Source organism: Theobroma umbraticum, unplaced genomic scaffold (genome assembly GCF_002168275.2).
Source record: "Theobroma umbraticum cultivar Fairchild unplaced genomic scaffold, ASM216827v3 scaffold_130.0, whole genome shotgun sequence".
NCBI lineage: Eukaryota > Viridiplantae > Streptophyta > Magnoliopsida > Malvales > Malvaceae > Theobroma > Theobroma umbraticum.
Genome location: NW_018397264.1, coordinates 7,389,121 through 7,408,251, shown reverse-complemented (window position 1 = coordinate 7,408,251; position 19,131 = coordinate 7,389,121). Strand labels below are relative to the sequence as shown.

Genomic DNA, 19,131 nt, shown 5'->3' with positions numbered 1-19,131 from the left:
TTGGTTGTCTTTGGTTTAGGATAATGAAGGAAGAAAAATGCAATAAAATCAAAACCCAATCCAATAAAAAGCGACCAAAATAAAAAAATAATTACACTTAATGGGCTTGGTAATGACATTAATGGGTTGCAATTGTTCAACTTCATGGGCCTTTATATGGGCTAGATCCATAATGGATATAGCAAATCAAGGCATGTAGCTTAGCTTTCAATATTTCAAAATAACGAGACCAATTGCCTAATGGATCTAAGAATTTTTTCATCTATGAGCCTCTTTGTTTAATAGATGCCTCTTTACCTTGTCTCTTTTATTTTGAGTGAAAAAAAAAAAAAATTGAAGCTATCAAAGGAAAATTCCCTATCCCCACTCCAATTTTAGTATTTCACAAATCTAAATTTGTAAGGATAGTGTGATAATATAGGAAATATATATAGTTAAGTTAGGAACTTTTGCATAGGGTATAAGTGATTATATTGAAAATAATTACCAAATTTATTGGAAGAAATAATGAGTACAAATTTATTGATAATCTTTTACTTCTTTTTGTATACTTATATCTTTCTTCCTTTCTTATACAGCATATTACAGGAAATGTCTTTTCGTTGGAAGGGAAACTCATCATAAACCAAATGCCTAATCATATTCTCCATTATCACTTAAGGAAAACACTATTAGCTCTAACACCTTCATTTTAACCCTTTCGAAAATATATCTTTTATAATTACTATATTAGAATTAACTAATTACAATCACGAAATGAGTAAATTTCATTAAAATATTATGTGAGCATTAAGTGATAGATTTCGTGCATAATTTTTTTATTGTGATTGGATAATTGTAAGCTTGCAATAAAAAATTTACAGATAAAAGATTTTGGATATTTTAATCCCATCACACATCTATCTAATAATAATTTATTAATTTAATGGTAATATCTCATTTATGAATCAATGGCTTAGAACTCCACTTTTAAGTTTATCTAATAACCATATGTGATGTAAAGAAATTCTAACTACTGGAATAAAAGTAGCATTAATGTAAACGCCGTGTCGTTTCCTAAGCTCTTTTCATATAGTGAGCAACATTCCTTCCAAAGGCGAAGAGCTGGCCTGGGTTTGGTCACTGGTTAATTGCAGAGGGGACATGAGAAGGCTTTCCTCTTTGGCTTCTAGGTCAACAACTTCCCTCAGAAACCTCACAGAAGATCCCAAAAATACAACAATTTCTTGTCAGAGCCAATTCAAAACCAACACTCCAGTTCCTCCTCCTCCTCCTCCTCCTCCTCCTTCAAGAGGTAACTCTGCGATCAATCATCATTACATTTCTCAAATTCTTTCGAGAAACGATTGGTTTTTACTGCTAAACCACGAGTTAAAAGCCAAGAGGGTGGTTTTAAACCCTCAGTTTGTAGTGAGTCTCTTGCAAAATCAGGAAAACCCACTATACCCTTTGAGATTTTATATATGGGTTTCGAATATTGACCCCTTATTCGCTAAGAATCAATCGGTTAAGGGTGTTTTAGCTACTGCCCTTTATCGAAAAGGGCCGGTTTTGTTATCTGTTGAATTGGTTAAAGATATTAGGAATTCGGGTCTTGTTGTAACTGAAGATTTGCTTGGCATTTTGATCGGTAGTTGGGGAAGATTAGGATTAGCTAAGTATTGTGCTGAGATATTTGGGCAGATTTCATTTTTGGGTATTAGTCCTAGCACAAGATTGTATAATGCCGTGATTGATGCATTAATAAAATCCAATTCACTTGATTTAGCTTATTTGAAATTCCAACAAATGTCAGCTGATAACTGTAAACCAGATAGGTTCACATACAATATTCTCATTCATGGCGTTTGCAGAACTGGTGTCGTCGATGAGGCACTTCGTCTAGTCAAGCAGATGGAAGGGTTGGGATATTTGCCGAATGTGTATACCTATACGATCTTAATTGATGGGTTTTGTAATGCTAGGAGGGTGGATGAAGCATTTAGACTTGTGGAGATGATGAAAAAGAGGAATGTGATTCCTAATGAAGCCACTGTGAGATCATTAATTCATGGGGTGTTTCGTTGCATAGCTCCCTGTAAGGCATTTGAGTTGTTGATAATGTTTTTGGAGAAGGAGCCTATGATGCAGAAATTAGCTTGCGATACTCTACTGTATTGTCTTTCGAATAACTCTATGGCAAGAGAAGCAGCATTGTTTATGAAGAAACTTGCAGGGAGAGGCTATTTGCCTGATAATTCAACATTTAATCTTACACTGACATGTTTGATAAGGGGATTGGATCTTGATGAAACATGTCTGATTTTGGATACTTTTATTGAGCTAGGTTTGAAACTAGGGTTTAATACTTATCTTGCACTCATACAAGCTTTGTATAATATAGGAAAATTTGTTGAGGGTGATCGGTATTTGGACCAGATGACTAAGGATGGGTTGTTATCAAATGTTTTCTCATATAACATGGTGGTTGATAGCTTCTGCAAAGCCAGTATGATGGACAGGGCAAGAAAGTCTTTCAAAGAGATGTGCCTTAGAGGTATAGCTCCTACTCTTGTTACTTTCAATACCATTATTGCTGGGCATTGCAAGATTGGGGAGGTACACAAGGCTAAGGAATTTCTGGTAATGCTTTTAGAATCTGGTTTTGATCCAGATATCTTCACATTTAGTTCACTAATTGATGGGCTTTGCCGAGCACACAGGATTGAGGATGCTTTTGATTGTTTTTCTGAAATGTGTCAGTGGGATGTCACTCCAAATGATGTTACATATAATATATTGATTCGATCCTTGTGTGTAATCGGTGATGTTGCTAGAGCAATGAAACTTTTAAGAAAAATGCAAGCCACTGGAATAAGTGCTGATATTTTCTCTTTCAATGCTCTCATTCAAAGTTTTTGTAGAATGAAGAAGATTGAGAAGGCAGAAAAGCTTTTTAACTCCCTGTTGAGGTTGGGCTTGGATCCTGACAACTATACCTATGGTGCTTTTATTAAGGCATTGTGTGAATCAGAAAGATTTGATGAAGTGATACGAATGTTAAACTCCATGGAAGCCAAAGGTTGTATTCCTGATTCTTATACATGCAATTTAGTTTTGGAGTCTCTTGTTCAGAAGGGTTGCTTGGAAGAGGCTCGGGATATTGCAAAAAGATGCAATCAGAGGGGTACTAAATTGAAAGCGATTCCTGGACTGTAGGATGTTATTTTTACTGGTTCATGTATTTAAATGGCTTTGTTGCGATTTAAGCTGTGGACCATTGCAGTCAGAAAGCATTTAACCTTGCTTTTCCATACTACCTTTACAGAATTGTTATCTGCAGAATGTAGCAGAACATCAGGTGGTCTGTCCGTTCATTTATGTCATAATCTCTGCCGGAAAAGTTGCACTTATTACCTGCTGGGATATGCAGGTTCGATTGTGGGCTTGGATCACCAAATACAAGTTGTTAAGCAATTAACTTCAGACAGGGCACTCTATGCACCCAATTTATCTTCTCAGATTCATAAAGGCTATACTGTTATAGGAGAAAATGACAATTTGCCACATATTAACGGATAATCTGGCCCTATGTGAAGAAGAATGGCATAATAGGACAACGGATCTTATCATCAGCAGATTTGTGAGGCTCTGTTAAGTGACGCTGGCTTGAGGTCTGGTAGCATCCGGCAGCTGTGTTTTTCCTAGAATTAACATGGTTATACTTCTCAGTTCTAGCTGCAATTATGTGCGTCATTTTATTCTTTCTAGGGTTATATCCATTATTTTATGACCAGTACTGTAATAAATGCAATCTGAGGACGTTACACAAAAGAAAGTTGGTTCATTCAAAGAAAAGAAATATAGCCAACTGGAAAGATTTATTGTTTGTTATGATTCCCCATGCATAATGTTTCCAAATAAGGCTTCCACTTGAAAGCTATAATTTCCTTTACAGGGTAGTATGTTTTATCGGGTCTATTTCAAGCCCACTTCGGTTTGATTGCCATTCTGCATAGCATCCCTCCGCCAGACCGCTGCTAAGCCTAACTGGCTGTAGAGACCTGAGCCTTTGCCAATGCTATGATGGTTCTCCGAAGGTTTCAAATTTTTTCAGAAAATGAGATTGCTTATGCCTTTAACTAATTACTATCAATTTTGCTCGATGACATAAAGAAACCTTGACTTGCACTAAAAGTTTCATAATGATAATTGTTAGGTTTGATATATGTCACTTGTAAAAGAAAGTCCTCAGCTAGTTAAAGTTGGTGACTTGCACTCCATCTGCTCCATTCCTACGAGTCTTTGGCATTCCTCCAAAGTTTACCCCCAAACAATGGAAAACAAACAAATAGGTGCCCTTTTTCCAATCAATTTTACCAAACTCTATTCATTGCTTGTGTGTAAAAGAAAATTAAATTTGTCATGGTTTCCGGGCCACGGCCAACAGAACTAGAGTACACAAATGAGACTTTCAGAATGTTCATGTACTGCACTATTTCAACAGCAGCGGCCTTATGTTACGTGCTGATGCTGAAAATTTACATTGGACAGATTATATAATTAGTTTCAATTCATCTGTCCTTTTTCATTAGTTCAAACAGTCTGTAAGCTTCTAAAATGGCAATCTCATTTACATTCAAATTTTTGGTTTTAGCCATGGCTGTGGTTTGCATGTCCGTATTCTGCTTCTGCTTAGGTATCTGACAAAAAAGAAACATGAACTTTTCTCCTAGCTATTCATTCATTATCGAAGCGTGTTAATCCTTTGCTTCAATCCTCGACAGGGAAGGCAGATGAAGGTTTGCCTCAAACGGGTGGTGTAGCTGCTGATCCAGCTCAAATTGTCGCGAAAGCATTGTTATGTTTCAATGATAAATATGTAAGGTTTCTGGACCTGTACATTCAATCAACAGCCATGAGAAGGATTCATGGTTTAACAGGCTTCACATATGTCACTAGATAATCTGATCATACCCTTTTCCCACTGATTTTTTTTTGTTTTTGTTTTGAGCGTTTATCATCAATGTCTATGCCTATTAGTAAGATCTAAGAATAGCTTCTTAGGTCTCAGTAATGATATCTTAAAGATTTAATTGAAAAATGTTTTACTTGTTTATATTCGAATCAGATTTACAGCAGCTGTGAAGAATCGTGCAGATTGACTGCAAGGGGAAACCTAGGTGTTCCTCCTGACTACATTGATGAATATTGCAGTGGACCTTGCCTGTCAGAGACACACCTAGTGCTCAACTGTATAGAGAACATCATGACAAACTTCCTGTTCTACAACAAGGCCACGATTCAGGATATTAGAGACACAATCCTGGCAGGATGTGGCTATGGTCCTGAAAGAGGTAACTTCCAATCAAGTTTTGTTGAAACATAGTTCCTTTTGGTTTTCCATCAAATAATCATAATCTGTTTGTCTGTGTTTATGTAGGTAATTTCAATGTGGAAGAGCACATTGAAGCTGAGGAAAGCAGTGCAAGCAAGGCAGCCACTCAGATTTTGATTGGCATAGGGTTGACGATTATTGGCCGCACTCTATTACTTTGAGTTGCTCTGTTTCAGAATTAGGCAATAAGGCATGACTGTAGTTTGCTGAGCATCATATTAGATTTATACAGCTTTGTTTGATTGTAAGATATATATCTATATAACTTTGTTTACTGTTTTCACCCTGAAAGTTTTATGATTCTGTACTTCTTCATATCTCCTATACTAAGAATTGGAAAAAGAAAAAAAAATGCAACATTTAGCCATTGTAACCAAACATAGCCAACAGGAATCTTGAAACAGAGCCCTGGTGAGAACCATGCAGCAGTGAACCTGGAATTTATGATGACCAAACCTGAAAACCAGTAATGATTCTGAAATGAAGAAGAAATTTTGACAAAATTTATTACATAAATTCAGCCTCAGCAGCAGGCAAAAGCGCCCAAAGCCTCGTGGTCCTGACAAGCACTACTCTAAAACTACCTTTCCCACCAAAATGAGCCAAAACATTCCTCTATTTTCCCGTGCTAGTCCACTTCTCTTTACCCCTTAATGGCATCTTTCAAGAACACGATCTCCACTTTGGTTCAACTTTCAAGAAACGCCTCATCATGCCTTCTCTCTCGATCAAGAACCCACATTTTCTACATTTCCTTGCTTCTTCTTTCGGTCTTCTTCGTTTCAACATCACTCACCGAGCGTTCACCAACCGCATTAGCCTCAGCAATGGCCGCCCGCCTTCGCCTTGCGGCGAACTACTTTTCTTCCTTCTCCTCTGTTTCTTCTTCCAACACTTGTCTCGTCTCTGACCTGCGAAGTAACTGTACTCTTTCTTCGGTTACCACGGTCGAAAGAACTCCTGGGAATTCAGTAAAAGATGGAAGATATGTGATAAAAGACCTTGGTTCTTGTGATATCTTCAATGGTAATTGGGTGTTGGATGATTCTGACCCTGTTTACCTACCGGGGTCTTGTCCCTATATTGATGATTCTTTTAACTGCTACAAGAATGGCCGGGTAGATTTCAGTTACGTTAGATATCGGTGGAAGCCTTTTGATTGTCAAATCCCAAGGTCTAAAACGAAGACCTCTATCCAAGATTTGTACATAAAACTTACTTGATCGCTTCATTTCTTTGTTCCTAGTCTCTGTAATGCGTTTGTTCTTGTTGGTCGTTGAAATTGTGTAGGTTTGATGGAAGGAAAATGTTGAAAATGTTGAGAGGCAAGAGACTGGTTTTTGTGGGAGATTCTCTGAATAGGAACATGTGGGAGTCACTGGTCTGTGCATTGAGAGAATCATCGAAAGACAAGAGACGAATCATTGAAGTTTTCAGGACTCAAGGCTTATATTCTTTCAGATTCAAAGTGAGTAGAATCATCAATCTTTGCAATTGTGACAGATGGAAAACTCCTTTTGCTGTCAATTTCTTTGTCTTGACTTTTTTTGCTGGGTATTACGGAATTTGCTATCCTGTTTGTTGAAATGATGTAGGATTACAAGTGCTCAATAGACTTCTTCAAATCACCGTTCCTTGTCCAAGAATGGAAAATCTCTGATAAAATTGGGACCCGAAGAGAGACACTGAGACTTGACATGATTCAGGGTTCCAAGTACAGTGATGCTGATATAATTGTCTTCAACACTGGTCATTGGTGGACTCACCAGAAAACTAACAAAGGGTAAAATCTGCTGCCATTTTTCTTCGTTCATAGCTTGGTTTCTGATAGGCATTAGTGTTGATTGCAGCAAAAATTACTTCCAGGAAGACAGCCATGTCTACAACAGATTGGAAGTAAAAGAAGCATTTGCAAAGGCATTGAGGACATGGGCAAAATGGGTTGATGCTAACATTGATAGGAACCGCACCAGGGTCTTCTTCGGGGGATACTCAGCTTCTCACTTCAGGTAAAAAAGGAAAACAAAATGGTTTTCTGCAATGCGATTTCTCACCCCTAAAGAGAATACTAATTGGCATATATCAGGAAAGGGCAGTGGGATGCTGGTGGGCACTGTGACGGTGAAACAGAACCTATAGCAAACGAGGCAAGCCTTGCACCATATCCATGGATGATGAACATCCTGGAATCCGTAATAGCAGGAATGAAAACACCAGTGTTTTATCTCAACATCACCAAGATGACAGCCTACAGAAAAGATGGGCATCCTTCGGTTTATCGAACAGCAGAGATCCCGAGGAACCCCAGCATGTTCCAAGATTGCAGCCACTGGTGCCTCCCAGGTGTTCCAGATTCCTGGAATGAGCTTCTCTATGCCACCCTGCTGATATCAGGCCATTGACTTACCACATAAACACTAAGCCTACCTCATTGATGAAGTTCTAGTTGATTGTCATTTTGGGTCTCAAAGTGTAATTCAGTGTTGCTATACTCATTTTGGAATTGATTAGAACATTTTCAAGTGAATGAATGCTATGATTTTGTACCAAATTTTACCATTTAGTTGTGTTAGAATATCAACAGAAAAGGTGAGGGAAAAGAAAATGAAGGATATAAAGAAGGAATTTATATTATTATTGTTTGAATTTTTCATGATAAAATTAAAAATTTTCAAAAATTCACATTGAATTATACTAAATAAAATACACTTGTTAAATAATTCAAAATTATCAGTATTTTATTTGTCTTTAAATGTTTGTCACTCTTTGACTTTCAGGAAAATTAAAATAAAAATTTTAACTTTCATATATTTTGTACTGAAGTGTAAAATTTTTTATAATATAAATCTTCAATAATTTTTAATACGAAAAAAATAAAAATATAGTGAAAAATATTTATAATATATATATAAATATAAAGAGAATTATGTCCCTAAAAAATATTTTATTTTGAAATATCTACAAATAGGGGGAGTCCTCTTTTTTCCATTAAAAAACCATCAATTTACCTAAAATAAAGTTTTAAAAAACTTTCTAGAAAATTGTTAAATAGAGTAAAAAAAATACAAAGAAAATGCCGTGTCATAAAATGATTGGCAGTTACAGAGAAATCTCTAGTCTTAACGTCCGTATAAATTAAAAGCTCCTCCACCATGTCGACATAAAATAAAAAAGGAATTCCCATCATTTTTCTAAAACGACAGTGTTTTCTACTTTCTCGCTTCCTTTGCTCGCACGTTCAAGTTATCGATCTTCCATCTGACTCTGAAGAACACGGCGATTCATCGGCGAACCAGAATAAGGAAAAGTAAAACTAAAACTTTGAAAAAGAAAACCACATAGAGGAACGAGATGAAGATCGACGTGAATGCGATGGCTCGTAGAGTCGAAGTCGATAATCGAATTCCTCTCCGTTATTATTATCGAATCGCCGATAATCTCCTCAAACAGGTTCTCCGTCGAATTCTCTTTCTAATCTTACTCTTTTCTTAATGATTGCGAATTTATGATCGTTTAATGTTTAATTTTAGCTTAATTTAAGATTTAATCGTGCATTTTTTTTTAAGTTTTAATTGGTACTGAATTCATAGTTTTAATGCTTAGATAAGCTCGGTTATCCTAATTAATATCTTAATATTTGAAAAATCCGAGTAATTTTAAGTGCTTATTGGCTTAGTTTGTAACATTGCCTTGCGAATTCTCAGTGTGTTGCTTTGGCTCGAAGTTTTAGGTAATATTTACAGGTTCTTTTATGTAATTTTAAATTTTCAGGCGAGCATTTACCGAGATGAAAAGAATATAGTAGATTTGTACATAATACTACTTAGATATTCAAGGTGAGGGAAGCTTAGTGCTGATTGAATTCGTTATACTAAATTAATTTGCATAAGCTTATTTGTGAATTTATATTTTGGGTCAGTTTGGTGTCGGAAACAATACCATTCCATCGAGATTACCAGGTTTTGCATCTGAAAGAAAAGGCGGGGTATAGGAAGGTGAGGTTTAGTTGTTGTTCTGGTTCCTCTATGTTGTGAGTCCACTCATATGGTATTTGGTGATATTTTGGTTGTAATGTTTCTTATTGCAGAGACTTTTAGCTGTACTCGATGAGCTTGAATCCTTGAAACCTGAGGTTCACCAGAGAGTTGAAGAACTAAATAAAGCTCATGCAGGGGCTCGATTTCTTGAACTTCATGGTCATGAAACAACTTCCCATGGCTGGGAGAAGATGTCACCTTTGGAATGGTCCCCTGTCAATGAAGGGTCTAATATGAGCTTGGATATTAAGCAGGTACTGAGCTGTTTATGATTGGTGGAGGCAACATGATGTGATTATGTTATTTTTGTTTGCTCCTTCCCCTGTTTCTTTATGTATGGTTGTCAATAAGTTTTCTTATTTTGCTTGCTGTTTTGACTAAAGTGTGCAATATTATAACTCTGTTTTCAATTTTTTTGACTGCAGCCTGCCAACATGGCAGTTCAATCTTCATGGAAGTATAACAATGATCGTAATCTAATTGACAAGCAATGCCAGAAGTTGTGAGTGTTATTCATTTTTTGTTTTATTAATGAAACATTTATGATTCAAATCATGAAACCCCTAAGTAGCATCTTTGCAATATGGAACCAGCAGTTATATGAATGGGATTCATTAAAAATCAAAATATGTATTTTTAGCTGGTACCGGAAGGAAAGGGATTAATTGTTATCAAAAGCATGGCCATCGTAAAATCCATGTGTGACACTTCCATTTTACAGCATTTCTTGATTTGTTTAGGCCTTTGCCCAATGTCATAATTGTTTGTGTTTGTCTATCTAGCCCTCACCATGAAGTTTGAAAGTTGTATAAAAAATAAGAATTATTTGAAAACTTTTTCTCTCTTTTTGACATGCACTAATCATTCCTGGATATGTTCAGGTCTCTTAATATACCTTTTCCAAATAAAGAAACTTTGTCTAGACACTCATTTCTAGGCCCTGATGGTCTTCGAGGCCAGTGGCTGGGACCAAGGGCAGAGATAAAGGTAAACCTCTCTATGTTATATTTCCCTCTGTTTCTTCTTTCCCTATTCATTATATAATCTCTTTTTGCATGCTGAACTGCAAGCCTGCATCAAATAATTGATTCTGCTGTGTAATACAGGTTCAATATCCTAGCAGTATGGACTTGGTACCTGCTGAAAAGTCTGGGTAGGACTTCCAAAAAGTCTAATCATTCTTCTTTAAATTGACATGCATATTAAGCGATAGAATATGTGCTCAGACTTCTAATTTCTGTTGCTACAATGCGACTGCTTTGACATTTGTCTTTATGGTGTCACAATTTGTTATAGCCCCAATCAGGCTGGACAATATGGTGCTTTGGCTGTAAAAGATGGTGATCCAGGAGGGGTTGGTTCTGCTATGGAGTCAGTGCTATCCTTAGATGATGGTCGATGGTTACATCCTGCTGAAGAGTCATGTCACCCTTTGATTAGTGAAGCTAGGGAGGATCCTTTCCAGTTTGTTGGTATCAGACAACCTTCTCCTCCTCCTGTTCTTGCTCAAGTGCAGCAGGACTTCATTCCAATTCCTCCTTCAAAAGTTGCTGATCCAAGACCTGGTCCAGCTAAGCCTTCTCAAGATGGAATGCCCAACTCTAATTCGTATCAACATTTACATGTTGTATGTCTCCTGAATCAATTCTTGTTGCTTTAGCCTTCTACATTGATTTATATTCAAATTGTTGGCCAATTCTGCAGCCAGTACATATGATGGAGGATTTCTTACGATTGGCTCGGGCAAATACAGAAAAAAATTTGGAAACATGTGGTGTTCTAGCTGGATCATTGGTGAGAAAACTATATTTTTGAAGTTCATAAGTTTTTTGTTTGAGAGCATTAGGAAGTAGGGGTTTCAAAGTTGCTACAGGAGGTTGTTTATACTTTTAATTTTTGTGGCTATAGAAAAACAGGGTTTTTCACATCACCACACTTATAATCCCAAAGCAGGAGTCGACTTCAGATTCGGTATGATATAATTTTTTATAATCCTGTGAACCAACATTACTTGTATAGAAAAGAGTTAACCATTTTAAGGTTCATTCTGGCGATTTGCTTGTATGCATGTGCTTTGGTACTAGTGCAATGATACATTTTTTTGACTATTCAGTGTTCAACATTAAACGAAGAAGAAATTTTTGAAGTTCAAGACAAACTATCTCTTTTTCCCCTTGGGTGGATTCATGTAAGTTCACAAGCCTTCAGTTTTCAATAGATATGTGTGTGATTGTGTTTTCTTTTCCTCTATGTGCTCTTTTATTGGTGAATACATTATACTTGAGTATGGAGTGGGCAAAATCTCATAGTCCTTTTTCATGCATTATGTTTCACAATTGTTATCATTGCTCTATTAATCCATCATCACACACACACACACACATGCTGTTTTGAAGTCAACTGGGTTTCTTGTGGTTTATGAAGCTTCCCTTGGTTGCTTGAGATTGACTTAATTGTCATGGGTAACATGCAGATTTAGATGTAAAAAAAGTTCTAGAGTGTAATTGGTTGGTTACCTGGAAGTATAGTAGCAATTTGTATCCAAGACTTTGCTTTTATCTTTTTGTTGAGCTTGGCACTGATGTTTGGCTGAATCTTTTGAACAGCTTCTTGTTTTTACTATTAGTTTGGTGAAGTTCACGCTTCTTTGGGGTCTTTTTTTTCACTTACAATTTTGCTATTCAATCTCATCTAATATTTGGTTGTTCTTTGTCTGGTTCGTATTATGTGGTGTTGAAATATGCCTTGTTTCACTTGATCTTCATGAAGAAGGATTTATGTTTGAGTAAACTATGTTTTTGACTAGAAGTTTGCTTTCAGACAATGCGTTAGGTTGTCAGAAACTTGAATGCTGATAGCTGAAAATCTTAGTGCGGTTTTATAGGCAACTGATTTCTCTTAAAATAAGTTTACATGCTATTTATTTTGATTTTCAGACACACCCAACTCAGACTTGTTTCATGTCGTCAGTTGATCTACACACTCATTACTCATATCAGGTAAAAAGAACAAGTACTTGCTATATATTGTCCTTATAGAGTGATCCAGTCTCACTGCATGTATCATTCTTTTCATCTGCCTCCTCCAACATATGATTACATATTATACATTTCTCTGACAATTTTTTCTGGTGTGTTTTTTTAGATTATGTTACCAGAAGCAATTGCAATTGTTATGGCTCCAACAGATACATCCAGGTAGATTCTCATTTTCCTCCCAATGTCCATGATATTGAATGCAATCACCATTTTATACTAGAAAAACCAAATCTATCATGGTGAGACAATTGTTTCCTATTACTTGCACTACCTGGTAACTTTTAGTTACTAACTAGGCATTAGTATTTCAAACCTTCACATTTTTAAATGTTCTTCTTCTAAGAAACAGATACAGAAAACTAATGATAGGGAGGATTCAATATACCAAATGAAAATGGGATGTAGAAAGATCTTTCTGCATGCTGAATAAGGAGAAACTTATTTTTTTCACCAAAGGGTGAAAGAAAAGTTCTTTGCTCTGTATGCAGACACATATTCTGTCTTTTAATTTTCATTTTTTCTAATGGATCAAAATGGGCAAAGGATGGGATTATTCCCGTCTTAACGAATAAATTTACCTGCTCAGCTAATTATGTTGGAAAATGATTAAACGTAAGAAGGTTAAATCTTAGCACTTTTGAGTATGATCAATATTTTGTAGGCACGTCTTATATGAAAACAGATATTCCTTGTTATATATACTTTTACATACTTTTTACATGTTAACCAATGTTGCATTCTACTGCAGCCCACATGGTATATTTCATCTGTCTGATCCTGGCGGTGTATCCATTATTCGTAATTGTCAGCAACGGGGATTCCATCCCCATGAGGAGCCTTCCGATGGAACCCCAATATACGAGCATTGCTCTCATATCTTCATGAACCCCAAAATAAAGTTTGATGTTGTTGATCTCCGGTGAGATACAAAGTGTTCAACCCTCCCTGATGAAGTATCAATGGGAAAAGCTTTTCACAGAAGGAATTATGTAAGTGTGCCTTAAAATAACTGTTTTGCTGATACCGATCCTGTAAATTCAACTGAAGAGAATCATTGTGCAAATAGAGCATTCTCATTTTTTTTTGTCAATCATATTGTAAGAATTGCCTTCCCCTCATTCCTTTCCTGCTTTGTACTGTATATTAAGACCTTTTTTTGGTAAAGGAAAATAACAGATTATCGAAGGAAGCACCTTTAAGCTTCTAGTTGGAGATCAAATGCACCCGACCCGTGTCAGATACCATAGCTGCCATGATCCCAGCATCATCATCGCAGCAAACTTTGAATGGGGTGACCTGAAAAGGTCCGGGTAAGCGCCTGCTTTTTCCCACGCCTTTGATCATGGCGGAAAAGCCATATATATCTTTTAATTGGATTGTAGGTAGTTGTGCAAAACAAATAAGCTTTAAGGTAAAAGAAGGCAAGCTATAATTTTTTTGGGTGATCAGGTTTAATTGCTCTCTCCTTCCTGATGGTGTCCGTCGACGTTGATAACCCATCAACATTTGCCCTGCCTCCCATGCTGTGGGTAATGTCAGTTATAATGATGAATGTACTCAGAATTTTCTGTAACTTCTCTGGACAGATCTTCATGCCATTTGAGTATCACTCGTTTTTGCCTCGGTTCAATAAAATTTCTCTCCCGTACGGATAAGAAGTTTTTGAGTATCACTCTTTTATAGCTAGGATTTCACTCGGGTCTGTGATGCGATATTTTGAATCACCAATCAACACGTACAACTTCACTTGTCATGTAAAAACAATTTTCAAGTATTATCACTGTGCCATGATTGAAATCAAAACCAATTAAGAAGTAATCAATATAGGGTAAGATATAAACCCGTGGGCCTTCTCCAACGTAACATGTGTATTTAATTTCGTTAAACTATGGCTTCGGTCACATAATATATAAACTTGTGATCTTGTTACGTAAACATGTGTTCATAGACATCTTCGATATATTTTTAGCTAAAGTCAACTTTGTGCACAAAAGTCATATAGCATGATGTGAGAACATACCTACTTTCGAGTGTCTTTATTATGTTAAGAGAAAAAGTAATATAATTTTAATGGATTTACAAAGCATGATAAAACATTAAGCGGTATATTCATAAACTATATGTTTATGTACAAACATATTTCATATTGGCATATTTAACAATACAACATGCTTAATGAAACTATCAAGTTAAAACGTTTCATTCCATGAGTAAAATAATGACCATTTTTGGCTTAATGCATCACACAAGCTTGCAAGGTTGATTTTTGAATTGAAAACTTTATTAAAAGCTTGTTTCTCCATCTTTAAAACATATAGCTACACACACACAAACACACACATACAAAGTCCTACATCGAAGAGAAACTCCCAGTGGGGAGTAAGAAAGGATGCTATGGTCTCAGAGATGGGAGCCATGAATCTCACATGAGCTATGTACTAGAGTGGTACTAGGAGTATAAGGATTCACATCACCTTTAACCTGCGAGGAACCTTTTGTGGGACAAAACCATGAGGCTAGCGGACAATACCTCATAAGAGTTGGTATGGATCATGACAATTGATATCAGAGAGGACGATGTGTCATTGAGGATAGTGGGCCCTTGTTGAAGTGGGGATGATGTTATGATCCTCACATAGCCGTGAATCTCATATAGTTGAGATAATGCTCTTAGCGAGTTGAACCATAAAGTCTCACATTGATGGGAAACTCTTAATGAGGTGTAAGGTAGGATACCGTGGTCCTAAAGAGGAGAGTAATGAATCCGACATCAACTATGTACTAGAGTGATACTGAGAAGTTCACACTATGGTCCGAGAGAGATGAGTAATAAATCCTACATTAATTATGTATTAGAGTGATATTAAGAATGTAAGGGTTCACACCACCATCAATTTCTTGTGAGGTTTTTTTTGTGGGACAAAATAGTGAGACCAGATGGTCAAAGCGAATAATACCTCATAAAGATTGGTATAGGCATGACAGTTGATTTTAGAGTGGATTTTGAGTACTAGCGATGCGCTATTGAGGACTGTGGGCCCTTGTCGAAGTGGGGGAAGATGTAATAGTCCTTGCGAAGACGTGAATTCCACATCATTGAGATAATGCTCCCACCAGGTTGAGTCATAAAGTCCCACATAAAAGAGAAACTCCTAACGGAAAGTAAAAGGGATGCCATAGTCCTAGAGAGGGAAGCCATGAATTTCACATCAGCTATATACTAAAGTGATATTGAGAATATAAGGTTCACACCACTTTCCACCCGTGAAGCACCTTTTGTGGGACAAAACTACAAGCCAGCAGGTCAAAGCAGATAATACCTTACAAGGGTTAGTATGGACCGTGATAATTGGTATCAGAGCAGCCTTTGAGTATTAGCGATGTGCCATTGAGGATAGTGGGTCCTTGTTGAAGTGAGGAAGATGTCACGATCCTCTCGTGGACGTGAATCCGACATCGTCGAGATATAAGGGAAGTGCCTTAGTCTTAGATTAGAGAGCCATGAATCCCACATCAACTATGTACTAGAGTAATATTAGGAGGATGTGATGATCCTCATGTGAACATGAATCCCATATCGTCGACATATAAGGGAGGATGTCATGGTCCTAGAGAAGAGAGCTATGAATCCCACACAACTATATACTAGGGTGATATTAAGAATATAAGGGTTATACCACCTTCAACTTGTAAGACGTCTTTTGTGAGATAAAATTATGAGACTAGTGGATTAAAGTGGACAATACCTCACGTGAATTAGTGTGAACTGTGACAATTGGTATCAGAGCAGATTTTGAGTACTAACGATGTGCCACTTAGGACAGTGGGCCCTTATTGAAGTGAGGGACGGTGTTATGGTCCTCATGTGAAGGTGAATCCTACATTGTCAAGATAATACTCTTATCGAGTTGAGTCACAAAGTTTCACATTGAAAAGAAATTCCCAACAAGAAGTAAGGGAAGATACCATGGTCCTAGAAGTTCTTATCGAGTTGAGTCACAAAGTCTCACATTGAAAAGAAATTCCCAACAAGAAGTAAGAGAAGATGTCATGGTCCTAGAAAGAGAAATCATTAATTTCATGTCAACTAAGTACTACAGTGATACTAAGAATATAAGGGTTCATACCAATTTTCGCTTGTAAAATCTCTTTTGTGGGACAAAATGCCAAAGTAAACTATACCTCACAAGTGTTAGTGTGGACTATGACAATTGGTATCAGAGTGGACTCTGAGTATTAGTGATGTGTCATTGATAACAGTTGACCCTTGTTGAAGTGGGGAAGGATGTCATGGTTCTCGTGTGAACGTGAATCCCATATCGTCGAGATAATGATCCCAACAAGTTGAGCCATTAAGTCTCACATCGAAGAAAAACTCTCGTAAGAAATAAGGGAACATGCTATGGTCCCACATTAGCTATTTACTAGAGTGATACTAAAAGTATAACGATTCACATTACTTTCTTTTTTATGAGATAAAATTGTGATGCTAGCAAGTCAAAGCGGACAATACTTCACAGGAGTTGATGTAGACCGTAACACTTAAGGTATCTTACAGGAGTTGGTATAGACCATGGCACTTGAGATAGAAAGCTGTGTTTTTCAAATTTCAAGCTTTAGATATCAAATTTCAAAGGATATTCTACAATGATCATCTACGGTTTTCGAGATGTGATTTTATCTAATACTACCATGGCAGGAAATAACATTACCCATCAAAGCAAGAACATCGAGAACATCGAAAAGCATGAGGTACAGCTCTTCTCTATTTATATATATATATATATATATATACCTATCTCGATTTAATAATGAATTCAAAAAAATAATGAAAAAGTTATACTACTATTATTTTCTAACATCTACCTTTAGTTTGTTCCTTAAGTATGCTAGTAATATTCTTTCTTAAGTAAATTAAATCTTATTCAATTTGGTGGAGAAAAATTAAAAGCAATATCTCAAAAATTAATTGGGGTTGTGATGCCCTTCTCAGAGTTGGCCTATTGCTGAGTCTTAGGATTTTTTTTTGCCTTTCCGAAGTCGGACAAAGCACTAGAAAAAGTGACCTCGGTTGATCATCGTTAAACTGCATCTTCCTATGGAATGACAAAAAGAAGTAGTACGTACTGCTGGGGATGTAATCACTTCTTGTAGGCCAGAAGTTTAGCGAAATGGAAGTTTAAATTTTATGTAGTTTAAAAGATAAAACAAGTTGGCATCCACCCAACCTGAGACAAAGAGAAAGCAAAAGAGACACAGAGAGAGAGAGAGTATCATCTGAATTCTCTAATCAATTTGTTTATTTAAGTTTAGAGAAGATTTATTAATTTACCAATTGGTGCTTGCCTCAAATTTTGATGATTAGAAGTGAAATGTTTGAGACTTATCAGATATATTAGTTTTCAGAATATTTATTGATAGATTTAAGTTAAATTTGGCTTTTGTACGTACTATTTAATATATATATATTTGAAAGTATTGTATCTAAATATGATCAATATTGTATATCAATTGATATGTATTTATATGATGGTTTGATATTGATATTTCTAGAATATAATTAAATACTAGTCAAATTTTGTATCGTTATTTGGTATATGGTATAGTAAAAAGAAAAATTATTAATTTACCACTTATTTTTTTTTCCCAAAGAATCTCTAAATTCCATGTCTAAACCCGAAGAGAGGAGGACAATCGCACGATGCCATGACGGGGAGATGTTCATAAAGGAAAATCTGATGCATGCAACCATATATATTTGCAGTAACACTATTGAAGCTATGTCTTTCTCTTTGGACAACTCAATTTATCGAACTAAAGAAAGTAGGTAAATTCTGTTATAAAGAGGAAGAAATTAATTAACCCCAAGAAGCAAACCAAAGCAAGACAAACAAATACCAATAAACAACTGTAATTAGAAGCTATATATAATGTCTTTACTAGACAAATGAGCCACGATTGATAGCAAGATGTTCCACAAATTAAAATAAAAAAACATAAGGGCCCTTTAATTACATGATATTGATTAGCAAAAGTCGAGATTTTACGTATAAATGGACTTTTTTTTTTATTTTGATAAATGCATAAATGGATGAACAAGAGCTTGGAGGTTTAACCAGAGTATATAGCCAGAAAAGTTGGTGAACGTTAGTGTAGCGTGACAGTACTGAGGGTTAATGGACAATTTCGGACCAATAAAAACTAAGGCTTAAATAAGGAAAAAAAGAAAGTGGGGTTTGCTTACTGACTTTGGGTACATACATAAAAGTCCTAACTTGTGCTGTTATGGATGTATGATTTTGAACATATTCATCCATCTACTATGGCAGCAGATTTATTCTCATGATTTTGAGAAAATTTTAGTCTGTAATCCTTCAATCATATTTGTATCTTTTTCTTCTCTCCGTAATATTAGTAATTACATTCTCTGTACGAGGGAAAAGAGAACGTTATGTATCGAAATGGGAATAAAGTTTATAAAGTTTATATATATATATATATATATTTATAATTTTACATCATATGTTGGGTGAAAATTTGAATTACTTAATTAAGGACGGACCACGGGCTTCAAGTTGATTTAAAGGGGTTGGACGTCATTCCTGTACCTAGACCGACTAGGAAAGATTGCTGCTGGTGTACTCATCACCTAAACAGCTCACTCTTCTTCTTTTTAAGT

General features: G+C 36.1%; 4 protein-coding genes across 7 annotated transcripts; all 4 read left to right on the top strand.

Annotated features, from left to right (window-relative positions):
* Positions 1-1,067: 1,067 nt before the first annotated feature.
* PPR40 (pentatricopeptide (PPR) domain protein 40) lies at positions 1,068-3,868 on the top strand. Its single transcript, XM_021434878.2, has one exon. It carries the CDS (start codon positions 1,144-1,146, stop codon positions 3,196-3,198), a length of 2,055 nt encoding a protein of 684 aa, XP_021290553.1. The 5' UTR covers positions 1,068-1,143; the 3' UTR covers positions 3,199-3,868.
* Positions 3,869-4,437: 569 nt separating this feature from the next.
* LOC110421828 (Glycine-rich protein family) lies at positions 4,438-5,668 on the top strand. The gene is made up of 4 exons (XM_021435514.2): positions 4,438-4,678; positions 4,767-4,861; positions 5,111-5,336; positions 5,423-5,668. The coding sequence occupies exons 1-4, from the start codon at positions 4,600-4,602 to the stop codon at positions 5,536-5,538; spliced, it is 516 nt and encodes a 171-aa protein (XP_021291189.1). The 5' UTR covers positions 4,438-4,599; the 3' UTR covers positions 5,539-5,668.
* Positions 5,669-5,755: 87 nt separating this feature from the next.
* On the top strand, positions 5,756-7,860 carry TBL4 (TRICHOME BIREFRINGENCE-LIKE 4). The gene is made up of 5 exons (XM_021435515.1): positions 5,756-6,551; positions 6,668-6,845; positions 6,973-7,160; positions 7,228-7,386; positions 7,464-7,860. The coding sequence occupies exons 1-5, from the start codon at positions 6,031-6,033 to the stop codon at positions 7,777-7,779; spliced, it is 1,362 nt and encodes a 453-aa protein (XP_021291190.1). The 5' UTR covers positions 5,756-6,030; the 3' UTR covers positions 7,780-7,860.
* Positions 7,861-8,530: 670 nt separating this feature from the next.
* On the top strand, positions 8,531-14,116 carry AMSH3 (associated molecule with the SH3 domain of STAM 3). 4 transcript variants are annotated; one of them, XR_002445687.2, is made up of 15 exons: positions 8,531-8,827; positions 9,149-9,213; positions 9,297-9,372; positions 9,465-9,668; positions 9,840-9,916; positions 10,296-10,401; positions 10,521-10,567; positions 10,711-11,041; positions 11,119-11,208; positions 11,323-11,385; positions 11,528-11,602; positions 12,351-12,413; positions 12,559-12,611; positions 13,201-13,441; positions 13,629-14,116. XR_002445687.2 is itself a non-coding variant. In XM_021435849.2 (14 exons), the coding sequence occupies exons 1-14, from the start codon at positions 8,729-8,731 to the stop codon at positions 13,373-13,375; spliced, it is 1,524 nt and encodes a 507-aa protein (XP_021291524.1). In that variant the 5' UTR covers positions 8,531-8,728; the 3' UTR covers positions 13,376-14,116. The 4 variants fall into 4 exon arrangements, 1 of the variants encoding a protein (XP_021291524.1); XR_002445686.2 differs by having other exon boundaries at positions 13,618-14,116; XR_016351540.1 differs by having other exon boundaries at positions 13,201-13,762; positions 13,902-14,115.
* Positions 14,117-19,131: the final 5,015 nt, after the last annotated feature.

What these genes read in the sequence shown, in the direction of transcription:
- LOC110421828 (XM_021435514.2), top strand. Translation starts at nt 4,600, where the DNA reads ATGGCAATCTCATTTACATTCAAATTTTTGGTTTTAGCCATGGCTGTG. An exon ending in CGTATTCTGCTTCTGCTTAG is followed by an intron (nt 4,679 to 4,766) that starts GTATCTGACAAA and finishes AATCCTCGACAG; the next exon opens with GGAAGGCAGATGAAGGTTTG. An exon ending in TATGTTTCAATGATAAATAT is followed by an intron (nt 4,862 to 5,110) that starts GTAAGGTTTCTG and finishes TATTCGAATCAG; the next exon opens with ATTTACAGCAGCTGTGAAGA.
- TBL4 (XM_021435515.1), top strand. Translation starts at nt 6,031, where the DNA reads ATGGCATCTTTCAAGAACACGATCTCCACTTTGGTTCAACTTTCAAGA. An exon ending in TTTGATTGTCAAATCCCAAG is followed by an intron (nt 6,552 to 6,667) that starts GTCTAAAACGAA and finishes GAAATTGTGTAG; the next exon opens with GTTTGATGGAAGGAAAATGT. An exon ending in TATATTCTTTCAGATTCAAA is followed by an intron (nt 6,846 to 6,972) that starts GTGAGTAGAATC and finishes GAAATGATGTAG; the next exon opens with GATTACAAGTGCTCAATAGA.
- AMSH3 (XM_021435849.2), top strand. Translation starts at nt 8,729, where the DNA reads ATGAAGATCGACGTGAATGCGATGGCTCGTAGAGTCGAAGTCGATAAT. An exon ending in TTCCCCTTGGGTGGATTCAT is followed by an intron (nt 11,603 to 12,350) that starts GTAAGTTCACAA and finishes TTTGATTTTCAG; the next exon opens with ACACACCCAACTCAGACTTG. An exon ending in GCTCCAACAGATACATCCAG is followed by an intron (nt 12,612 to 13,200) that starts GTAGATTCTCAT and finishes ATTCTACTGCAG; the next exon opens with CCCACATGGTATATTTCATC.
- PPR40 (XM_021434878.2), top strand. Translation starts at nt 1,144, where the DNA reads ATGAGAAGGCTTTCCTCTTTGGCTTCTAGGTCAACAACTTCCCTCAGA.